Genomic DNA, 25846 nt, shown 5'->3' with positions numbered 1-25846 from the left:
CTGTTGGGTTCCAAAGCAGTGGTTTGGGAACAACTCTACTTCTGGTGGTAACAAGCGTCAACCATCCATGATGTCATCAGTTGGTTTGTGAACTGACTTTTTGAAGCCTCAAGCTTTTAATTTTGGATGAGATGGGGAGGAGTGACTGGTGAATTTGACTAAATTGAAATGGAGAACAGTATGCCCCACCCACTTATAGCTGAAACCTGACTGCACCACAGGGCTTTCAATCAAACAGACACCCCCCAAAACTATGGCTTGAGCCTGAATATCTAGTTAATGTTGAGATTATTTCAAGATGGACCAGACCCAGAAGCTACGTCCTCTTCTATATACAGTCTATCGGTGGTAAGCAAAGCTCCACCTAGTGTTATAGCAGTGTTTAAAGGCCTAACAATTGCCCTCCAACCGAGCCAAGTCCACATAATTGTCCTTTAGTTTCATTTTAATTACAGACAACAGTTTTACAAATCACATTACAATGATGTAAAGACAACCATATAAGTACTAATAATCATTAAAAAAAAAAATTGAGAACTAAGTAATGCTAACATTGGCTCGATGCAGTCATATTCAGACTCCTCCGCTTTTATCAAATGGAAGGATTTAAAGTTTGAAAGGGCTAAAAGGTCTAAAACACAGTCGATAGAAAAGTGTTAAAGCTGGACCTGAAGTCAGATGAATATTTTAATGCTTAAGAGCCTTATGTTGTTGCTGTTGAACCTCTCCCACAGTATTGCATGGTTAAATCAGTGAATTTTAAATAAATAAAAATAAAAAATAAATAAATAAATTGTTGGTATCGTCAGTGGGATGTGGTACATGGGGAATTTGTTTTGGTACACAGTGGTAACCTCCAGTGGTACGTACATGTAGTGTGGCTATGTAGTGGCCGAAAGTGTGCCAAGAAAATATCACCCACCCCATTACACCATCACCACCACCAGCCTGAACCGCTGATACAAGGCAAGATGGATCCATGCTTTCATGTTGTTTACGGCAAATTCTGACCCGACCATCTGAATGTCGCAGCAGAAATCCAGACTCATCAGACCAGGCAACGTTTTTCCAATCTTCTATTGTCCAGTTTTGGTGAGTCCGTGCGAATTGTAGCCTCAGTTTCCTGTTCTTAGCTGACAGGAGCGGGACCCGGTGGTCTTCTGCTGCTGCAGCCCGTCTGCCTCAATGTTCCACGTGTTGTGCGTGCAGAGATGGTCTTCTGTACACCTTGGTTGTAACAAGTGGTTATTTGAGTTTCTGTTGCCTTTCTATCATCTGGAACGAGTCTGGCCGTTCTCCTCTGACCTCTGGCATCAACAAGGCATTTTCACCCAGAGAACTACCGCTCACTGGATATTTTCTCTTTTTCGGACCGTTCTCTGTAAAACCTAGAGATGGTTGTGGGTGAAAATCCCAGTAGATCAGCAGTTTCTGAAATACTCAGACCAGTCCGTCTGGCACCAACAACCATGACACATTCAAAGTCACTTAAATCACCGTTCGTCCCTATTCTGATGCTCGGTTTGAACTTCAGCAGGTCGTCTTGACCATGTCTACATGCCTAAATGCATTGAGTTGCGGCCGTGTGATTGGCTGATTAGATATCTGCGTTAACGAGCAGTTGAACAGGTGTACCTAATAAAGTGTCCGGTGAGTGTATATCATGTCCTAATTTTTAATTCCTTAATTTTTTGGCCATGAGTTGCAGCAGTTGGTTTATTTCAACAATGCAGATAACGATAACATGGATAGGGGTGTCAACCTACATTTGGACATATATTGTACATGGATTGTTAAAACGGCATATTTTTTTCTTCAAAGTTAGATTTTCTGAACCCTTTTTATCTTTTTTTTTTATATATATAAATCTGAAATCATTTTCATTATGTCAACCTCGAGATCTTAGGTTGTGTTGATATTTTTGGTGGGTTATTCAGATGACATGCTCTGTCATCTTACCCCACGCTGTCCTATATTCTTTGATTCTAAAAGTTTCATGTCCTAATTTTTAATTCCTTAATTTTTCTCTTCTCTCCCCCACCATTTTTGTCCTCTATTTTATGGTGCCAATTTACCATCTCTCCAGTCTTCAGAGAACAGCCACCTCCTGTTTCCATCACCCACTGACATACCTCCCTGTATCATATTTCTTTTCATCATTCTTTTCATTAGACCCCGTCCACCAAAACCGTGTCTCATTTCCTTCGCTTCACATCATCTTTCTAAGCTGTATTTTACCTCTGATTTTCCATTTAATTTCCTTCTTTTTGTTGTTTTTCTGTGATCCCCATGCATGCATGCTTTTAATTTCACATCCTCTTAAACCTATCCAACACTCTGAGGTTGTTCAAGTGTTTTTTTGTCTAGCCAAACTATCCGGCTCGTCACTCAGTATCAAACTGTGATATGTTCTCCTTTCCAGTAAATTAACTCAAATATCCAAGGCTTGTTTTTAAGTGATCTGAAACCCAATAAGCAGGAACATAGTTATATGCCTCATGGGTTTATGATCTCTATGGTAACAAAGCTCTTGTGTGACCTAATAATATGCCTTTGTTGTAGTAAAATGAAAGTAACAGCAGCAGAAACCAAAAGTTAACGTGATCACTTGCGCTTTATCCACATCTACACCAGTGAACTGAGTAACATTCAACAAGCTCCACGGTTTGTGAGCAGATGCACTCCCCCGCTTGTGCTTTCTGTCATCTGCGGCTGCTGCCGTGAATGTGCGGCCAATGAAAAAGCAGGCAGCAGAGCCCATCTGATAAGACCGATCAAACACCTTCTAATTCCAGAAACATACTTTGTGCCTTGGGCCGTCAGCAATCCTTCTTCAATCGACTGTCACTAAACTGGCCAGGAAAACGCTCAGAGACATGTTACTGTACCCACTGCTGCACTCGCCTGCTCCCGCCTACATCTGCCCTTCTGTAATGTTATAGTGCACCACAAATCTGGCTATACTGGTGTGTATGTTTATGTTTGTGTGTGGTAAACTTGAGAAAATAGGAGCTCAAGCTTTTCTGCTGGTGTTTGCTTTCTTTTAGCGTCAATGCGCACTGACAGTTGACCCTGATTTTCCTCTGCCAGTGCGTCCCCGTCTCTTCACACACCACCACTTTTCAACCTCTTTCTCTCTCTCGACCATTTATTTCCTCTCGCTCTGTCTCCTACTGTTCTAACCACTTATTTTTAATTACACGTACGCTCCTAGTCGATCAAATAGCTGTGTAGTGACGCTGAAATGCATTAACGTCATAGATTGAAAAGTCGTCAAACATCACAAACAGCATCCATTAAAAGGCAATTAATCCACATCAGGTTGACTGACTTGCCTTCTTTTATGTCCACCTTCCATTTATAAGAGTGCTGTGGAAATACAGTGTTATTTTCTGCCCAAGGAAATGTTACACAGAGAAATAACATCATTAATGTAGTGTTGTATATGCTCCTATAGGGATTGCAAATAGAACTTCTTTGATCGCCGGGTGGACCTGACCGAATGTTTTTTTTAGTTTAGACTGTCTATTCACACTGGAACATGCAGTATAGGATGTTTTTTCTCTCACATAACTGGCAGTTGCTTTGGTCCCGACCTCCTCGCAGAAGCCCTACTGTCACTGAGGAGATAATAGCAGCAGGGAAGGATTATGGCGTGAGATCTGAAGTGGCAGCAGAATTTCCCTCCATGAGAGGCTGCAGCTGTAAAAGGCCTCCTGCCTTCACCATCTTCACTTCCTACAGTTTCCATCAAAGAGAAAATTTTCCATTTAACCTGAAAGGTTCTGCCCGCTAGAACAATCTCAGATTCTGCCCTCCAGCTCTTCAGGTTTTTATTAGAATCGTGTGAAACACTAAGTAGAATTGACATATAACTTCTACTTTTTAAGACCTATCTGAGTGCTACTTTGAGCCACTATAAAGTGAGGTAATATATTATACTGAACTCTATTCAGGGCTTGAACATCCACTTATTGCTAATAAGTGCAGTTCACAACAGTATACTAGTGTAATATAAAAGGAAATCCTCATGTGTGAGCTACATTGTCGATAGAATATACACGAGGAGGATTTTCTTAAAGCACTAAAAAAATCCACAACATAATCAGTTCATTTAAGGCAGCTAATGCACTGACTGATGCCATGAAGTCCAATATAACTGTTGAGTATGTACTATTAAGACTGAACATTCACTGTGAATGTGAGCTGTCACCTGCTTCTGTGATGGAAAGTTTGGGGCTTAAACTTTGCAGGTTAGAGTCCTCTCAGATTGTGTTTGAGGAGAGGAAACTGGGTAAAAGAGCACACCGGCTTTGAAGAGTGAGAAGCAGCTAATTGCCCCAGTTTCAACACGAGGTGAGATTGAATTGCTCCACTGCTTTTTAGACATTTCTCAAAGGTTCCAGCTGCTCATATGATTTACAAGGTATTTCAGTCTGTCACTCTTCCTCAGCCAAGACGGGTGAAATCCTGTTTGTTTTCTTTCAGCGTCTTTGATGTCGGTGTCACGAGGATTGTAGTACAATTTAATGCTGAAATTAGTTTTAAAACCTTCAGACCAAAGAAGAACCGATTATTTACTCCTGCTGATCATTGTTAGGCTGTACATTCCTTACAAGTCCCCTTCCTGACATACAGGAGAGGATTACTTGACAGTAAGAAACATAAACATGATGCGAGCGATTGCTTAATGTGTGAACCACTTGCCAGATGTGTTCTTTAATTCAAATCTTTGGCATTGGTCTTATAACTTTTAATCCTTTGTTTTTATTTGTCTAACTGACTTTATTTATTCTTTTAAAATTATGTTGTTTTATTGGTGTGAATTTTAAGTCTTGTTAATTTGTCTGTGCTGTTATCTTGCTCTATGAATTACTTTGGGTTATTGGAGGTTGGATCAATAAGTTCCGAGACTGCTATTGTTGCTGGTGAACAGTGTCCAGCACTGTAACATATAGAATATACGTCATGGTGTATATATATACACTGTGACGTCTATATATATATTTATATATATATACACACACAGAATATCGGTCAGATATTGATCCATTCTCGTATGTTTGCATTAAAGGTGCCTTGAAAATAAATAAATAAACTTGAGTTCAGTTGATGCAGGAGTGTCGTTGACAGGCAAAGGACCCAGATAGGACATTTTACCTGCTTAAATAGACAGCCAAATTGGGAGAGTGTTCATGCTAAATGATTATGGAGTATGAGGCATGTCAAATGAAGCATCACTCCAGTAAATTTATCCCAGACAAGTAATGCTTCTTTTCATGTCATCAACATGTCAAACTTTAATTCATGCCAGGAAACAAACATAGCATCCACATAACAACTGCATTTTCTACATAAAAGAAATGATAAATACCTCAAAAAAGACTGAACACATTCATTCCTCACATTATCAGAGCAACCAAAACTCAACATACTATCAGACTGTACATTTACCAGTGTTCTACAACAATTACTTACAGCTCTCATTAGCTACTGTACACGATCCTAACAGATGCTCTTTATAATATTATTACACAGAAGACATCCTGCTTAATTTCTGTACTGAAAATATAAACTTCTATTTGTTTGTACTGCACCGTTAAACTCCTCTGATTACACACTGCAAATGTAAAATGGCTTTTTGAGTAACAGTACAGGCAAACTGCACAATTATTTGGTAAATTGTTATTGTCCACTAATGTCACACAACACCTCAGTGCAGCTCTGGATTTTTTTATAACAGCAGTTAATTCTACATTTTTAAGACTACAATAAATATCCGTTCTTCACAATAAGGTCCATGTTTCATATGTTTTTCTAAAGTGCAGGAGTGACACAGATGATAAAAGTTATGTTTGATCTAAGCTATGTTTGAGCTACGTTCAGCAAAATGACACTCAGTAGCAAAGGTTTGAAGGAGACAACAAAGCACAATACCACAGAGAGAACAAGAGGAAAGGTTTCCCTACCACTATTTCTGCTTTCATCTGTACGGAGGAGTAAGTGATGGATAGTGACGGATCAGTTGTTATTCATGTCTTTCTATTGTTGTGGCATTGCTGACATTATATATATACTCTAAGGTGCTGCTTTGAGTGAAACAAACTAGCGCTGAGAAATAAAAACCATGCAAATCTTTTTTTATTATTATTATTATTATTTCTTGTGTTTCTATTAAATCAGAAGCTGGAAAATATGCCGATACGGTGAAATGAAAATCAGAACACATTCTGATCACACAATAAATCCTCGCATTACCTCAAGGTCTTTCTATCCAAGGTTTTCATTTGTTTCACTGTTGACTGATTTATCTAAACAGATTTTTTTTTTTTTTTTTTTTTTAAACAATCCAAAAAACAATCCTGGTCATGCCATGAGGAGAAATTTAATATCAAAAAACAAAAAAGAAGAAAGGATTATACCATCGCCTTCTTCTCGTGCTTTCATTGTGTTGAAGAGCAGCAGCTTTGCTCTGTCAGTTGTTGTTCATAATCCACCAAGAGGCTGTAAAATGAAACAATCATTGAGCAACAATGCTTTATGGTCTCTGCCTGAGCCAAACACATGAGCAATGACAACCGAGACAGAAGCTTAAAATCCATGATCTATTATGTATCTTTCACTCAGGGGTGTAACGTGACAAAGTAATAATACTATGATATAGCACTTCAGTATTTTTATTTTCTTTTATATTTATGTCAGGGTTCACTTTTACTACTTAAAATATATAATTTCACTGCAATACATTTCTCTTAAGCATCTTAGTTACTTACAACTTCTACAAAAAGGAAAAAGGAAAGTAAAATTGATAGCTTGATGATACAGACTGCCGACAAGCAGGTCTGGTGAATCGGTGGTCCGAGCTTCCGAACTACATCTTTGGTAAATCAACTTGACATGCAAGTACAAACAAGTGCTCTAAAAGATCCTGGTTTAATTTCTGTCTCCACCAAAGTCCAGGCATGGCAGATGTTACCGATTTGCGACTACATAATGATAACATTAATAACATTAGTTACAGCTTTGCTTTGAAAGAATAAACTTTAAACTCCCCAAATTCTGACCCCTTCCTTTTTTAATAACAGCACTCACTTATATTTCCAACACTTGAGTACATTTAATATCTAAAAAAATTCTATTGATACTTGAGTACAGCAAATATCAGATCCTGTAAGATTTTTACTCAAGTAATTTTCTAACAGGCGACTTTAACTTTTACCAAAGTAATTATCTGGTGAGATACCTGTTCTTTTACTTAAGTGTGGCTTCCAGGTAAATCATACACAACTGCTCACACATTAAACCTACATTAAATGATTTTTGTTTTTGGCCATCTGAGGACAGCAGAAATGAGTTGTAATTGCAATGATATCCTATTATTAACTTTAAGTTGTTGCAATGTGGCAAATATTTAACAATAATGCAGCAGGCATGGAGCAACATTAGCATTTATTTGAAGGCATGTTTCTGTGCTGCTGATAAATGCAAGTCCAATATTCAATCTGCTTTTGGCTCTGTTTTGGTTTCCACCCACTCCTGAGGAAAATATTGGTCTCTTTAGCTGCTAGTCACCAACTGTCCACCTGAGCGCTTGCCGTGCTGTGCTTTTTAGATGAACAAAAATCTGCTTGTAAGATCCCACATTGATGAGGGCAACAAGAGAGAACCAACATTAAAATTTAAGGCCACAAAACCAAAACAAACAGCTGATAGAGGATCAAATATTCTGTTAGAGCTGGAGGGAGCTACACGGTTGGTTTAACTGTGGATTCATCACTATGAGCGACTCCTTTCAAATACATATAGTTATTTTGATCCATTGTCCATACAAAAATCATGATTATAGCAGCTTTATTATCAAATGTATATTTTACCTGTAAAGCAACTGAATGTGACATTTCCACAAAATATTCTTCCAGAAAAACTAAGCCCTGGAGTTTACTTTATCTATAATCATTTGTAACTTGAACCATAGAAAACCCAAGTTAATTAAAAAAAAAAAATCAAGAACTTTATTCTCACAGTTTAGCTATGAATACTCATTATGAATTCATAAAATTCACAAGCTTTTATGAATTAAATTAGCAGCTTTCAATAGCCGGAAAGCATTGTTTTACCTGGGAGAAGCATGGTGGAGACCATTTCTGGCTCTTCCAGTGAGTCGATAATACAGCGCTGGAAGGTCTTACTGATGGATGACTGCAGGTAGCTGAGAGGACAGAGCAATGAAAAGGATGAGACTGCCATTTGCCTCTCAGCAAGGCAATAACACTTCAAAGAGAGGTTGCGAGCAGCCAGGTGTGTGCTGGGAGAGAAATTTTCAGAACACATTTTCTGGTCAAATGTGCCGTAAAGCCCGTCTGATTCTACCTCATCCAGGAGAGTCGGTCCTGCCAAAACTCATACATGATGAAGCATGATCTGTCTGGCAGGTTCTGGACTGAAATGCTGAGAATGAAAAGAGACAGAGAAACAAAGAGGGGGCAGTCGGGCTTATCTGATATGTGTGGGAAAATTTAAGTGGCTGCATCAAATCACAGAGATCCTGAGGCAAACAGTGGCACAGAGGCAGATAAAAGGACGCACTGCAGGTTGTTTAGGTGGCTGGTGGTGGCATCTGTGTAGATTTTAAGGGCCTGTTGAAACTGCTCCACGTCTTTCTCCTTCACAGACATCTGTCTCTGGACCAGAAGTATGTTCTAGAGAGAATCATAAAATAATGTCAATTTGCACTGTATGTACGCACTGTATTAGTGAACCTTTGCTTAGCACATTCTGGACTCACTGATTTATATGTCCCTGCCAATGTGTCTTCTTTGAGAGGTTCCAGATGTGGACTCTGAAAATAGAGGAATACATATTTCAGTCAGCCATGAGCAGAACAGAAATTAACAGCAGATCTGCCTCAACCACATTGTTACAGTCTGTCACAAAGCATTGGCTTTCACAAGGAGGAGATCACCATCGTCCACCGTCCATCACCGTCCAACAGCCCCAGGTTATACAAAATTCTTGTCTGCATGACCAAGATAAGAAAATATAATTATTAGTGTGTTAGCAGGCTAGCTCAATATCCTTGAAGCACTGATATCTATCCTTGGAAAATGCCTCTTCTATATTTTCTCATGATTACTTTAAATTTAGAATAAAAATGAATCCCCCTGAAGCTATGTGTGCTCTTCTTCAGATCTGCAATCAAAATATCGGTGACATTTTGAACATTTTCAGGAAATGTAAAACATCTGCACCATTTAGAGGCTTAAATCTGTGCAGCAGTGATGCATCAACATCCACACGATGTATCAAATCTTTCATCAAACTGCAGCTTCTCACTGAAACCTCCTCACGGGGTTCAGCCTGAGTGGAGCACAGTCTGTAGTCACAGGCTGATAACTAATGCATGATACTGAGTGTGTGTGTATATTGCACTTCAGCTTTGCACTTTGTACAAATCATCCCCTCTGTCAACATGTCTCATACTGCAAGGCTAACTGAGCCTGTGGTGAAACCTGATCCCCCGAAAGAGCACTGCTCCCTCATGAGACAAATCTTTTTGCTGCAAATTAGTCTTTCTGGCACATTTTACTTACAGACTGGAGGAAATAATGCCGGTGGTACTTAAAGGGCTTAAATTCATGGATGAGATCCTTGTTTTTTGTTTCTTTAACAATTTAAACAACTATTTGCACTGCAAGCAATAAATCCGTATCTAGTGAAATACACTTATTCTCTTTCTTGTGGAGCTTTGATACAGACCTCACACTCCAGTTTGTCTATGAATTGCTCCAGCTGGTTGATCTGCGAGCCCCAATGGTTGTCTGGCTCCACGCTGACCCCTGAACCCAGAAACACGACATCAGCACAGCACAGCACAGCACAAGACGTCAGAGTAATGACAGTTTATAAAAAAAAGATGCACGGCAGTGTTTTGTTTTGGGTACACCACTATAAGTGTTTTCCAGCCTTTTGTCAACCTTTTGTCCGCATCAGATCGACCTACAGCATCTTTATCCCTGTGTTCCTGAAAAGTACCTGTGGTGAGCATGCCAGAGTAGGGGTCGGTCGGGGAGAGACACATGTTCTTCTGGATGCGTCGGCCGGGCCGTTTGGTCATCCTCTGGATAGGCAGATCCTCGGGCTTCTTCAGTATCCTCCTGTCCGCGCTGCCATGGTCATGAACAGCCTCCATGGCACAATCAAGTGAGGACTGAAGGGACTGCAGCTGGGTGGAGGTTTCCCTCAGCAGGAAGCGTGTCACAAACTGACCCAGCACTGATGAACCCTGATACTCCTGGAAGGAAGAGTAGAAATGAAGGAAAAGAATCAGCCAGGATGTAGGTAAAATAAATCAAATTTTCTGTTTTCGATCATTCACTTATTCTCTTACATCAAAGAAATATCTATTGTGACTGGTTTTCAGATTAACTGCCATCTTCTTTCACCAATTAAACCATCGCATTTTCGGGTTGTTTATGTTTGGTTGATTAGGTTATCACTCCATAAGATCCTCAATTATCAGGTCTCTTGTTAATGGTATTCAATGAAAGGAGCCAAGCTTAAATAGTATTATTACTACCAAATAAAACTGAACAAAAACACAGAGATGAAGTTAAAGTGGTAAATATGCATAATGTGAAAATGTCACTGTGTTGTGCAGATTTCCTTTAATTAATCATTGCAAAGCACAAAAAGTGATAATGATCGATCCAATGAGTGGAAAGTGCTATTTTGATAACATATAGAGCCTCAAGCAAGTTTTCAGAGAGCTTTCTGAGAATGATTAACTTCAGTGCAGCAGCTGCTGTATTCCTCCACACAAACACAACCTTTCCAGCTCAATCTTCGTGGATAATGAACCTCATCACCCTCACCAGCACCCTGCGGTGCCACAAAATAGAGTTCAGAAGACATGACAGGCAGACATTTGAAAAATGACCACTGAGCTTGTTGGAATTCAATATTTCTATGTGCTCTGTTTTCATGGAGGAGCTGCACGACATGAGTAATGAGCCCCGGTCCTTCTCAATTTATCCTCTTTTTCTTTTCGAGATAGATGAGCTGCAACACCAGAGTGGATATCTTCTTTTTATCTCAGGGCACCCCAACAAAGCAGGAAATACATTTTATTTTACTGTTCACATTACTGGGCATTATGAAAGCATTATTACAAGTAAAAGCACCTGAAGAGAGCATACCTCCGCCACAGCCAATAGTCCACCCTTTTCTGATAATGTCTGTATATATTTACCGCTGTGGTGAATTGTACATTTTCCAGTTCTCCTGTATGAAAACACTGTCCCTGAGTGCTCCATAACAACTGCTTGCTGCATTAAATTTGAACAAATGCATGTGTATCCCAGATGATTACTGGGACCTGTGAATGTGGAATAATGACATGATTTCTAGAATAACCAACGTTTTGTCACTACTATAACTTTACTACCGTGTACTGGATTTAAAATGTATGGGATTAAGTAACCCAAATGTGATATATCTCACAATGTTCATGAAGGTGAAAAATAATTTGAGGATACGGCACATTATTCAGATCTGCTCCAAACTTGAATGGCTTCTTTTTTGGCCCAAGGTATATCTTTCCATCAAGTTTTATGAAAATTGGGCTCATAGTTTTTTTGTAATCCGGCTAACAAACAAACAAACAAACAAACAAACAAATAAATTAAAAAAAAAAAATAAAAAAAAACAGACTGAAAAGGGTTGGAGAGATGTTGGCTCATATGTGATTGATTAGTTGTTTGTTTTGGCTGTAGTGTAGTAATCTGAGTGAAGTATTAATATTAATGGTAAAACTGTGTGAAGTTAAAGATGAACTACTCTACATAATGTACATACTGCTTCCAGCTCTTGTTGTAGACACCACCCCTTTTTATATTTGCGATGGTTAATGTTACTGTCTTTATTATGCTGACTAGATGTCAGCTACGTTTTCTATCCTGGTTGTAGGTAGAGGGAAATCTACATCTCTCTCTCCAATGCTTTAAGTGAATCTGTCTGTAATGTAAAAAGCCAGTAAAAGACAGACATTTGGAGGCTGTGCTGCTTCTTGCTGGCTGTATCTCTCACTGGCATCCTGAGTTAAGTAAGGGCTATTCTGCAATCAAAACCTTACAGTGATACAGAGAAGGGGAAGTACAAGAGAAAGAGCCAGAGAGGGAGACCATGTCGGAGAAGATGGATGACAGAAAGGAGATAAAACCGAGAGCAAGAAACGTATGCACCTGAGTGAACAGAAAGAGGAAAAAAGGAGATGGTGATGTGTTTGTGCTGCATTTATGTAGAGGACTTCTGACTTCAGATCAGTTTGACAGCTGGGGGGGAGGTTGTCATCCTTAATTACTGTCATCTACACTCTACTACTGCCCTATATTCTCTGACAATCATCAGCAACTGCAGTGGAAATAAGTTGCTGCATATCACAGAAAAACAACCTCATTATAACTCTGCATCCACAACCAAGCGTCTCTCTGTTCGGTCCACTCGTGACTCTCCTCCGTTGCCAAATAGAACAAAAATATTCACCAGTTGGCTTAACATGGAGGGCTGTGTGGGATCAATGAAGACTGAGCTGAGCTATTGATAGAGTCTTAGTGGACGTTCTCTGATGCTGATCCCTACTGTGTGCGCCTAAAACAACATGATTATAGCCCTACTTGTCAGGGGCAGACACTTAAATCCCTTCTACATCTCATGGAATATTAAGTGTACGCTTCAGCTCGACTGGGCCTCATAACAAGATTTCTAAGGCTCTAATTAGCATGCTTCACAAACCGAGGAGGGTGATTTTTATGAGATACTGTGTCTCATTATCTGAAAGTACAGATAAAAGAGACGGCGTCAAAGTTTCACTCTTTTGAACTGAACAGCAACTCCAAAGTCTTTTTTCTTAACAATTAGGATAGATAATATGAGTCATGAAACCAGCGATATGTTAACTTGGTTAAACTAGTTACTAGATATTTGAATAGTGGTGTTAAATAAAAATACTCTGTTAATAATATTTTCTGAGAATAAAACAATACTATGTAATTCAATCATTGCCATTCCTTGAAGATAAAAGATATAACAGATGTAACCTGTGGTGGCTCAACAAACAAGACACATACTGTACATCCCACATCAAAACATGTCTGCATAAATGCTGAAAACTTCACAACATCTACTCCACTCTCAATTAATCATTTAATGTATTCGTCAACAATTCTGATAAATTATTCATCTGGTTTTCTTCAAATTCAAACATTTTCTGGTTTTATTTCTCTTTTCAGTTGATTCTCCTCTTGGGTTTATTAGCCACGTGAGCAGTCTGCCTCTGGTGAGGCCGTGTCTGCCAGTCAGTCCACACTTTTGGTCCAGACGGAAATATCTCACCAACTGTTGGATGATTGCCATGAACATTTTTACACATATTTATAATGTCCTGAAGAATAATCCTAGATTTTGGTGATGCCTTAATTTTTCTCAGACCCTGTTTCCATTTGGCTACCTCAATCCGGACATATGCAACCTGGCCGTGATCAGACCACAAGTGGCCTGCAAAAGTACAGATGGAAACACACTCAGGAAGCATTGAGCTCTGATCTGTTCAGGCCTCTTTCGAATGTGGCCAAATGGAAATAGCCTCTCAGATGTCACCAGAGGGCCAAAGTTTAACACCTACCGAAAAGATGTAAAAAAATTTACAAACTTTATTTGGCCTTCATGGACCCCAGATGAGGAATCCCACTGACTCTTATGATCACCTAATGTTTCCTTTTAATGCCTCCTCTAGTGCAAGTTTACATCTGTGGTTCTGTGTGAATTGTCTTCTGTTGGATGGATTGGCGTGAAAAATGGTTTATACATTAATGACCCCCTCTGAATAGATGGTTAACTTCACTGATAAAGTAACTTTCCATGTGGCGCCATCATAAGGTCAAATTTAGAATTTGTCCAGTATTTTCTCCAAAACGAATATCATCTCCCATCAACCTCAGCCTTACTTTCTATCTGGAGCTAAATCCATATTTCAGCTGTTTTTCAGTCATCCATATCAAACACATCTGACTGGACAGATATGCTCTATTTTAATTAATGTAGCTGCTCTCACACACTGACGTCTATTACACCCTGACCTTGACATCATGGTTATGATTTTATGAGATGATCAACGTTATTCACTTCATCTGTGAGCAGTCTGAATGGTAAGGCTCATTTATGTATCACGTCGGGCTCCTGGAAAATCACACTTCTGTACAAATTTCTGGAAGAAAGATTATTTTGTAATAAATGTTGTAACTCTGACTTACAATGTGAAAAAAGATTTTAAAAAAAATATAATGTAAGTCAGCCTTTTTCAAATGAGGCCACAATGTTATTTTCTGGCTGATTTACAAAGACAAACATCCGCCATGTTTTTAGAAGCTACTTTTGAAAGCACGGCTCATCTTGTAAGAGTCTTAGAGCTCATGTTTGAAAATGTTCTCTCAGAGAGGACAGGAGGAGCAGATAGCAGGCAGGGTCAGTCATGCTGAGCGGTTTTCTTTTCTCGTGTAACGTTGCTACAACAGACTGAGCTCAAAGACCTTTTAAACTGACAGCTGAGACACTACTGAAAACATTCAAATGCTTCGAGAGATGAGGGATGCTTACAAGTGTTTTAAAAGCTGTTTTGCAACATTTACATTTTGTATTGACATGCAAAATGTATCATCACCCACCTCTTTAGTTTTATCCATTGCCTTCAAAATGGCCACGTTCAGCTTCTCCAGAGCAGACAGGACGTTGACGTATTCTCCCAGATGAGGAGCGAAGTACTCTGGAGGAGAAGAGGGCGAAGCTTAGTTCGTCACTCTTAACATGCCTCGTGTCTGATCAGCAGACTGATCAGTGGTGTTTTCAACAAGAAGGAAATTAATCACTGCTGACAGTGTTGGCATTAATAAGACTTAAAGTAGTTTGGCTAAGGCCATAATGACATCTTAAGTACTGAATAACTGAGACTGAAGCATACTTGTGTTTGAATTATGGTCATCATTAGCCAGCCAAAGCAAAAAGAAACAGCTAAAACCATGAAGCCTTGATCTTTTGTAGCCTAAAGTAGAACCCATGTTATGTACTATATGCATATGTGTATGTGGCTGGGTGGTTAAAAACATGTTTTTCTGTAGTATTAAAAATTTGAACACATTTTTACATCTACTTTACAAGGTCTTTAAGTCATTCTATTAGCAGTAAACTAAAGGAAGAATGACACATACCTGAGAGTTTGTCTATGTCCAAGTTGCTGTGAGGCGATCAGAAGAAAACAGAAAGAGGCATGTTAATTAAATAGATATAATCGGGAAGCCTGAAATATTTCTCTCTAGAATTACAAAGAGCCCAGGCTTTGCCTTTTTAGCCCTGCTAGCAGCATAGTTTAGGGATGACAGATTGTCTGTGTGTGTTGGTCGATCAAGAGTCCAGACGATTAGATGGATCACCATCATCATCCTGAGATGATGATCTCTTCTGACTTTGGCGGTCCTCTTTCCTTTCTTCTAGTGCACAGATTTTTAAACTGTGATGCCCATCAGATTTTCAGCCGGTTGTGGAGAGATGAGATGGAAAGATACTGAATGAGGAACGGGCGCATTGTAATTGGGCGGTTAATTGGTCCTGCTTATAGCAGCATGTTCAGCAGTTGGAGCTGCGGCAGAGGGTTTGACGTGGTGACATCTTAATAAAGGTACTCGATTTAAAAAACCCTCAGTGCTCCATAGCTGCAATTTGCATCAGAATGTCTCTTCGTTTTTTGAGGCATAACTAAATCAAATCTTAACCTGCAGACATCATACAAACATTTTTCTATTCAGTGTGGCTTCTATCGTTATATCAATATTTCTGAATAAACTCAAAGTCATTATCTATTGTGAATTAACATCCATAAATCCTCTAAGGATCAGAAAAATGATGTTCCTCATATTCCAGACCTTGCAGAAAAAACCTCATGTCTTTACTTTTCCACAGGATTAAAGCAACAGGATGAGTTGTCTGGAGATTCACCAGTACACTGAAAACAAGAACTGCTAAAAGCTCATTTGACATACTTTTAATGGTGTCAATTTGCTGGAATGTGCAAATATTGGCTAAAAGAAATGTCCCACAAAAAGGTCAGTGACACCATGACTTATTTAAAATAGGATTTGCTTTGACAATGATATCTCATATACAATTTACTTTTAACATATCAATTTGATAAATGAATGCATAGCTGGAGTACTTAGTTGTATGTTATGTTTTGCAAGCTGTTTAGTTGACAGTACAGAAATAAAAGAGGTGTAGCTTCTATCGTAACACCTGAGGGGTCATTTATCACTGTGATTGGTTGTTATTTCAGTGATGCCAACAGCTCAGGTAATTTCTTCTACATCACAGCTGTTCTCACAGACACATCAAAGAAAACACCGTTTGTGCTATATTATTAAAAAAAATGTTATACCAATGTACATTCTTCTAGTTTAACTGTAAGCCAGTGGCAGAGGCAAATGTTTACATGTTTCTTATCTGTGCTCATCAGTTACTCAACAGGCTGCTGCAGACTCTTGGGCTTGCAACCCAGAATTAAAGCTTTCTTCATGAAAGGGAGTATTGACATCTCACTGCCAGGCAGCAAGAGAGCAGGCGGGGCTACCGATGGCAGCAGAGTTGGAGCGCGTCCAAAAGGAAGATGAGCTTACTCTGTCTGCTTCCTGTCAATGGAGTAATACAGCTCCTCCATCTGCTCTTCAGTGAGGATACCATCAGTGAAGTATGATTGGAATTCCTCCAAGGACAGCTTCCCATCATCTGAGGGGGGGGAAAAAATTGTGAAAGTTACACCTCACTGAGGCCTGAAATGTTTTACCACCTCAATGAAGAGTTTGTCCATAATTCAACAGCTTATAATGGAACGAGGCTACTTTGGCTTCACAACTCTACATTAATTCCAGTGATGAGCTCGGAGGTGCTGCCGCAAAATAAAATATTTCCTATGAACAGGCATATTCTTAAATTTTGTCTTTACGACGGCTAGTTTAAGAAGTCTAAGCAGAGCTGATAATAATGACTCGCTCACCAGCTACATCCTAGTGGCACTAAATCTTTCTGAAACCTATACACCCCTCTGCACAGCTCTGAGTTAACAGAATATCACATAATTTATTAGTTTATAATATACATTTTTACTTGTTACCAGCTCACACCATGGATGCTGTGAACATGATTCGTTTGCAGGGAAGGTGTGCCAGCAAAAATGTATTATGAAACATTTTATTAAACATTTGTTGTGGTGTTGCAGAGTTAAACACAGTTGGAAGAAGAAGCTATTAGAAGAGACAGAATCATAATTCCTTTCTCAAACTTCCCTGTAAAAATCTTGTTGCACATGATGTAGGAGTAAACACAATCTGTTGCACCTCTGACTCACTCTCCAGCCTTCTCCATCAGAGCTGCTTTGGTTTGGATTCACACCCAAGTAGACACCCAAGTACAGTGCAGCAGCTCAGATGGTAGTTATACAAGTGTTCACTGTTTCTCATGGATCTAAGCTGCAATGGCAGAACTGCTGAGCTCCTGGCTGTACACAGTGTTTGTCTCACAAACTCAAGGACCGTATTCTGTCCAGCATGTGCTGTACCTAAAAGACCTCTGATTAGATCCAAGTTTTAACATTTGATATGCAAAGATGAGCTCACAGAGCACTAGTATGTAATCAATGATTATGGACACTGTCTTGACATGAAACAACTACAGAATTGTATCATTTGTTTAGACACTTCGAACTGACTTTGCTTTTCCTGACTCCTCTGACACTGATAACCACAACTTTTGACTCTCTGAAGCAAAAGCGGAATTAGAGGGATGATTTTATATATTTTAGTTACGATAAATTAACCAAACAATAAAGAAACCACAACAGAAAATGTGTTGTTTTAGAAGGTAGTGAAAGGCAGTTTTGAATCTGGATCAGTAATAATTTCAGTCAATCATGTCAGTCATTTATCCATCAAAAATGACAAACATCTGTTGTTTCCACGTTCTGAAATGTAAGGATTTCCTGTCAGTTTTATATCGTTGTGAAAACATATGGAGAAAAAAAACACTGCTTGCAGACAGCCACTGTCATGCCATACGTTCGGATCTTATACATCTTATACAGTATTTCCCACACATACATAAAAAGAAAAAACTGTGTGCTACTAAGAAAGCGGATGAAACACTTTCCTCCACACATGTTCCAGAGAACATCCTTCGGGAATCCTAAAGCTAGAGGAGCTAAAACCGAAGCAGCATAAATAATTCATAAAGCCTATCAGCTGAATTCATGAGAATATGAGAGGTAAGAATAAACTGAAGAGGAGACATTGTTGGGGAAAAAAAAAAACCTCTCCTTGCAGATAATCTTGGTGCTCTACATCTCACAGAATTTTATTTCATTTCATTTTATTTTTTATTTAAGTGTTGTACAATATATTTAGTCTAAAAATGAAACCACTTGCTCTACATGTTGCCCCAAAGTGAGGATGTCTAAAGCTGCAACAGTTAATCATGATAACCAATCAGCTGATCAGCAGAAAATAAATCTGTGGCCCTTTTGATTAATCCCTTTAAGTTATTTTTTTAAAGCACAAATGCCAAATATTATCTAGTCTAACATTAAGATTTGCTGCATTTCTCTGTATTATATTTAGATTGTGGACTGCTGGTCAGACAAAACAAGATATTTGAAAATATCACCGCTTGAAAAGATTGTAAACTGCATTTTCTCATTATTTTTTAAAACATTTTAAAGACTAAGCAATCAATCGAACAACTGTGAAAGTAACCTGCATATTAATTGATAAATGCTAGTTGTAGCCATGGGGTAATTGTTTTGCTTACACACTAAATGGTTAGTGACAGCTGAATGTTTGCATCTCACAAGCTACTGCCTTCCATCTCGAGCTGCAGCACTTTTGCACATCACAGTATCCTCTGAGATTTCTGCTGCTGCCTGCTAGCCTCTCTGCTCCAGCACTGAGTGCAGCATTAATTAGAAAAACTTCAACAGAAAAAAGTATGTGAGACTGAAACCTGTCTAGAGAGGAAAAGCAAAAACCAGCTTTTGCACTCAGACTATCAGCTCCCCAAAACATGTCCACATACATCTTTTTTTTTGTCATCCTTATGGTTTAGATCAGTTTAACAGCTTGCTTTTAAAAATATATGAGGAACAAATCAACAATGAAAATAATGACAATAGATAAGGCACAGCCATGCCATCGATATCAAAATAAAGCAATCAATGGCCTTGACAAATCATCCTTCAACCCACCTGCTTGGTGTTCACAAATGAGCTCATGATAAATAGATTTTTTTTTTTAAATGATATTTATATATTCAGTTTGCTATGAAATTCTCTTAAAGGCATATCTGTGACTGATCACGCTTAAAAAACACATCTTTCGTTCATGAGAGTTCTTTTATTTCAAAACCTAATCACTGCGTTTTTAGTGTTTTTCCAGGCTTGTCAGTATTTTTTCCGGGTGACACGTCAGAGCTGCACTAACAAATTAGATCCATTTAATCACTGATCACACTTTCATTTTCATTTTGTTACAGACTTAAGTACATCTTTGAGCTCAGTGTGCAGCAACTTAAATGTATTACAGACTAATCACAGTACACGGCTGCTGAGTAAAAGCTTTGAGTATTTACTTTATATTTATGTACTCATATAATTGTTTTTTTCTCTCTTAAAATATGTAATTCCTAAATACAATAGCATAGAGGAGTGTCGTGGGTTGGCATCCAGCCCTCATTATGTGGTAAATCCACAGCACTGGCAGCGATGTCAGGGCAGCCTACTCAGTACTGATTGGAGAGAAGCACTTTCCTCTTGGGTTCTCCACTCAGTGAGTTCAAGGAGACAAAAACCGAGCAGAGCCAAGCTGCAAATTGAAGATAACTAACAAAGAAAATGCAGCAAAATTGTTTGCTTTTGAACTACCTTCCTTCTTTCTACAAAGAGTGAAAAATAATAGCTTTGTGTCAGTGCCGGGGCGCAGCAGAGTGGAAGAAAGGGCATGAGGAGCAGAATTGAGGCTTCACAAAGATGCATATCAACATTATGCTTATTGAAATAGCGCCATCTATTTCTATTAAAAGGCTTCGCCTCTGTTGTGTTTCGTACACGATCTCATTGCACTAATTCACCAAGTAATCACCTGAAGCAAGTTTCCACGTGAGGAAAGAAAAATCAAAAAAAGTGGAAGGCTGTGGCTCAGTCGGTAGAGTGGGTTGCACACTAATCAGAAGGTTGGTGGTTCAATCACAGCTCCTCCTGTCCACATGCCTAAGTGTCCTTTAGCAAGACACTGAACCCTAAATTGCTCCTGATGGTATACATCGGTATGTTGTAAGTCGCTTTGGATGAAAGCGTCAGCTAAATGTAATGTAAAAATCCACCGACCCACTCCCTCTTCACAACAGCCCAAAAGAAAAAAGCACCTTTTATGGGCCCATTTATAATTCACAAACTGAAGATGTTTTTTTTTTTTATCTCTATATCTCCACCCGAGCTGTGAGGCACCCCAGACAACCCTTTCTCATGGCGGCACATATTGCATCATTAATTCTGCTCTTATGTAACACATTCACCGTCCTCCTGAGAGAACTGATCGGAGCTCGTAGATACTCTACAAGCATTAATCACTCACCCCTTTTTTGCATTTTACATTCCATTACATGGAGATGCAGGGCATGCATAGAAAAGTAGAAATAAAAAACATTTGCCTGTTTGTCAGCACTGTTTTTCACGCAGAGCCGAGTGCTCTGTGTTTTCCTGGGAGACATTTAGGGGGAGGACGTCGTTGGAAGTAAAGAGGGAACATTGTGACACATTAATCATTTGAAACAGGGACATTTTTGCATTGGGAATACATTAGATGCACATTTACTGCAAGTCTCAGATGAATTTGTACCATTTGGAGTTAAAATGGGTTTTCTATAGAGGGAATGAGTAAAAAGCGAGCAACAGCTGAGGCTGCTGTTATAGAATAGCCAAATATACTACAAATGTGTGTATGCATACAGTGCAATGTGTGCAGGATATATTCCTAGCTATCGCTGTGAGGAGCAATGCATTGCTGCTGGCAATGCCTCCAGATGAGCAATGCCTGCAGGCTGAACCCTTTGAGTTCATCCTGTCAAATCCAATTGCATCACAGAACAAAAAAGATGCCACTGCGCCTGACCTTGGCTATTTATATCCTTTCTATCTCACAAGGATGGCAATGCAATAGAACGGAAAGATAAGTTCCACCAAGGTTACATAGATCGCCTCTGAGTTAAAAGAGGACGCCTGTCTGAACAGAGCCATTAAACACAGTTCCTCCTGTGTGCAACAACTTCTTCAAAGAGGTTTTAATTGAGTTAAATTAGCCGTATAATCCAATTAGCTGTGTATTCTGCTTACTCACCATTTTTGTCTGCCCGGCGGAAAATCTGAAAGAGAAGAACAAGATCATGTTTATGTTTTTTTTTCTAGATACATGAATGAATAAGAAAAAGCAACTTTAGGTTTTTAGAGATTCTAAGGAGGTACAGTGTCTTCTAGAGTTGAGATGTGTAGCTACAATCTGAGATAAATGCAACACAAATACACATTAAGATTTTGGTCGCTTGGAAAAACAATGATGCTAGCCAACCATTACGACCATACACAGGTTAGGAAATCATTCCATATAAAATCTTTCTTGGAATATTCCTCTTTCTTTATGAACAAGAGGACATGAAAGAGGAACTTTATTTTCCTCATTTCAATAACAAGAGAGACCGGAGACATCTCAGGAAATGAGATGCTGACATTTGTGTGCACCCAAGAGGAGCTTCAGACTGATAGCTTTTAAGTGTGTTTTTTTCAGCAGGCACTAGGAACGAATCAGGCTGCTTTAAGATATTTCCCCAGTTTTATGAAAAACCTGCACAAGCAGGAAGCCGCACTCCTTTATGTCCATTAATTAATGCTGTGAGCATTATAGTCAAATCATTCTTAATATGTCCGTGAGAAAAGAGAGGAGCGTTTGTGGAGTGTGAGATCAGAGTGGCACCTCTTTCATTTCAGCTTTTATACAGCTCAGTCACCCTGTGTGGACCAATGGAGTCCGCCGGCTGGTTGATTAACTGTGTCATCACAGCAGAGCAGTGAAGTCACATCCAGCTGTCACCTTTTAAGCACATCGGAGTGTAAAGTCCTCGACACGCTCTGCTTACATCCAGGTTTTCAACAGCAGCCCTCCTCCATTCAAGAGACAGCATACTGAATTCACTTACTAAGAGAGCATTTACTGAACCTGAACTACCAGAAAGAATGGTACTGAACTAAAGTACAGAACACAAACTTAAATGTTGGTCATCATGATCGAATCCTGAGGAACTTATTAACCATCATTCACAAAAAAATGATGTATTAATATATTGGATGTATTGAACACATACTGAAATGTGTGAGACACTTTACATATCGGAATGACAAAATAGGTCATTTGATTGTTGGACCACCGACAGGCGTACAGGACCTTCGTCATCATGGTAACAATATTTAACTGTGAAACAGTCGCAGATAATGCTGGCAATTATTTTGACACGGGACACAAACAGCAGTCCCCTAGGTGAAAGTCCTGTGTTTGATCCATCTAACCACCCCGACATCCCCCCTATGTGGACTTTGTCACTATTTGTACTTCCTCACTTGACTTCCTCCTTTGCTCAAGTCGTAACTACTACGACCACTCTAGGAATTGTTCATACAATTCCCGGCATCCGTTGGGTTTACATTCATTTCTGTATGGTATAATAACAGCAGTATGTTGAATCCTTTATTGTGTTATTATGCAATTAATCACTGTGACCGACCAAGTCACATTACATTATAGTTGTGTGGTAATGCAGATGACTGTTCACCTTCAAACAGTAATGTAACAAAGACACAAAAAAAACAATGCAGACCTGGTGTTCACTAGTGATGATTACCCAAGCTAGATTACAAAAAATGTGGTTCTTAAATGGTTGTCACTAAAATATATACTGCAGAGCTGAAAAAATGAACTTGTCAGAACCTCTGAGTGCAAATATTAACCGTATTTTTTACATACTAACTGTCCTTGGGTATACAATTAGCACCAATAACACCTATAAAATGAGAAAGTAAGGCTCAAATGGAAAGAACGTTGGAAAATATTAAATAGTGTGTGGTGTGGGAAAGTTTGCTCTGTGAACTCATCTTCAATGAGTGTGTTAAACTAGCCTTTCACCGATGACTAGCTGATCTTTCAGTCTTCAATATTCATAGTTTTCAGTCATAATTGTATTGCTATATATTTGAAATAAACTGCAGTAAAGCTTTTAAAGCTATTTCCTCTATGTCAGCAGATTGAACTCCAATCAAAAACACCTTTTCAGAATAAACCTTGGGCATTTTTAGTTGCAATTTATTGTTACTTATTGGTTAACACATGACAATATTACAGTAAACACTTTAAGTGGTAGAAATACACAGAATTCATAGTAGATGGAAAAAGCCATGCAAAATAGCTTTCATATCTGTGGACCAACAAGCAGGCGTGATTTCTTTTTTTTGAATGCAGGTAGGCATCACTATCCCCGTCAAATGTCCCTATACACTGTACAGGTGCTCATGCAATTATCCTACTGTATCAGAACAGAGGAAGTCAGCAGGGGGCTGCTCTATAAAATATAGACAACAATTTAGCACATAAAAAACACAGACTCCAGAGAAATCTGCGGAGATTTACTGGCCTTTATTGCTCCTTTATGGGATTATGTGGGAGGTCAGTGGAGTTGATGAAGGTGTTGGTGTCATCCCACAGAGCAGATGGAGCTCTTTCTAAACGTAGCATTATTTACATGGATGCATTTTCTTAATCTTATTCAGTCCTTGGGGTCTACTATATGTCACATTGATTGCTATTGAACGCAAGGCTACAGGAGGAAGAGTAAGTGATACTCTCAGAGCATCTACTGCATCTCATCTATGAAATGCACAAGGCTGAAGCAAATTAATCTTATCTCAAAAAGAGCAGCAAAACACCTCTCAGGTGGAAAAAGAGTCGCACAACAGTGAGTCTGTCAAACCAAGCAGTGAGTCCTTCAGCTTGTCTAATTAAATAGATCAAGAGCATTTTGTTTACAGAGAGAGAGACAAAGAACACAAAAAGCTTCCTCAAATTAAGAGTCTAAGTGAAGAGAATTAAAATTTCCCTGTAAAGTGTTACAAATATGAGTGCCTATACCAGCATGATTTAGCTGAGGAAATAAAGTGGAAAGTGCAGGTTAATGACACCATACTCTTTGGACAGTGGATGTGAAGAGATCACAGTAAAATCAGATAAGTTGCCTTCCAGTGACATTACACATTTGATATCTACATCTATTAAAGAATAAATAACAATCCATTGGCCACAGTTATAGGTTCAGTGAATGAATGTCTGTCTAGAGGTTATGCAGTGTTGTGCTGGAGAGAATGGATGCTCACAGCATTTGAAGAGAATGCGCACTCCCTGCAGCCTATTTTCCCTTTTTGCTGGCCAAGAATTGAGGAATCAGAATTGAATTTACAGCCAGCTGTCAGGAAGCAAAGCTGGGAAATGATGCTGCTGCTAATACACCATCTTCCTTTTTCTGGGGCAGCAAGAAAGCCACAATGGCTCCAAACATGCAGCATTGCTTTGATATATAACACCGCATGTACACATTAATGCTGCTCGCTTTTACGTGGAAGGATATCCAGCAATTATTTTCAAACTGTGGCAAAAAATAAGTGGAAACATTTCTGCAGTGGCGTTATCCTGTAATATCCTGATTAAATAATTTAAACTGTATCTTTCTATTTTTGAAATGCATTTCAGTTAGAGCTGTGAAGGCAAATCTACTCATCAAAAGATAATATTGTTTAATATAAACATGTTTCATCTAGGGGACAACCAATGTCATGACGCTCATTATAATATGTAACTCCGGTAAATAACCTCATCAAAATAACTACACTGCATTTCTTTGTAGGTAAAAGGTCAATTCAATCCAAAAATAATAATATTTAAATTGAACGTCAGATGACGAGTTGTGTTGGGTTTCTCTTATTATTGACGCAATAATGGACATGCACTCACCTTTCTTACATAATAGCGCTGCTGTACATCAAGCCCATATGAATGGCGGATTGACATGCATTAACTCAATATGAATCATTCATAAAGAGAAGAATGAAGGACAGTGCATTACTCATATTGAGCGTTTGTGCAACGACCCCCCCCCCCCCAAAAAAAAACAACAACAAAAAAAACGAGCAGATCAGGTCTGAATATGGACACAATCACGCACAAGATTCATGAAAATTATTCCAAAAAGATGTATTAAAAGAAAGAGGTTGTATTTTGTAATTCTGGTAAAACGGTGTGTACTCACATCCTGGACTAGAGAGGTGCTTTGATTTTGGTTGTGGTCAAGCTCCTGCTGTTTTCTCAGGTGATCGTGCTTGGCAGACTGGAGACACATGGTGATCATCTCTGTACAGGCCAGCATCTTGCTTCTTTCGGTGCGATCTTATGCCTTATTCAAGAGGAAAAAAAAAAAAAAAAAAAAGATTGTCCCGTTCCCCTGTGCGCTTCCGGAAAGATTGTCCTTGTCAGGGAGGAGGATGGTGGCTGCTGATGTCCTGCGCTCCAGTCGGGATGAGATGGACCCAGCACGTCGACAGCAACAGAAAAAAAAAATAACTCCGCCTCCACGCGCGCAGCGATTCATAAAAGACCGATGAATACACCATCTGCTG

At 39.0% G+C, this 25846-nt stretch overlaps 1 protein-coding gene across 2 annotated transcripts; it reads right to left on the bottom strand.

Annotated features, from left to right (window-relative positions):
- Positions 1–5268: 5268 nt before the first annotated feature.
- On the bottom strand, positions 5269–25843 carry LOC138192686 (N-terminal EF-hand calcium-binding protein 1-like). Of its 2 annotated transcripts, XM_069140250.1 has the most exons (13): positions 25480–25843; positions 21477–21501; positions 16716–16824; positions 15258–15283; positions 14718–14815; positions 10033–10291; positions 9757–9836; positions 8963–9016; positions 8786–8839; positions 8587–8699; positions 8371–8448; positions 8118–8209; positions 5269–6504 (listed from the first exon to the last, which is right to left on the bottom strand). In XM_069140250.1, exons 1-13 carry the CDS (start codon positions 25594–25596, stop codon positions 6476–6478), a joined length of 1134 nt encoding a protein of 377 aa, XP_068996351.1. In that variant the 5' UTR covers positions 25597–25843; the 3' UTR covers positions 5269–6475. The 2 variants fall into 2 exon arrangements, with proteins under 2 accessions (XP_068996351.1, XP_068996353.1); XM_069140252.1 differs by lacking the exon at positions 8963–9016.
- Between the last annotated feature and the right edge of the window lie 3 nt (positions 25844–25846).

This window comes from Embiotoca jacksoni, unplaced genomic scaffold, assembly GCF_022577435.1.
Source record: "Embiotoca jacksoni isolate LCO1_2020_lvr unplaced genomic scaffold, fEmbJac1.0.p SCAF_9, whole genome shotgun sequence".
Classification (NCBI taxonomy): Eukaryota; Metazoa; Chordata; class Actinopteri; family Embiotocidae; genus Embiotoca; species Embiotoca jacksoni.
The sequence above is the reverse complement of the archived record's forward strand: the minus strand, read 5'-3'. Positions and strand labels throughout refer to the sequence as shown.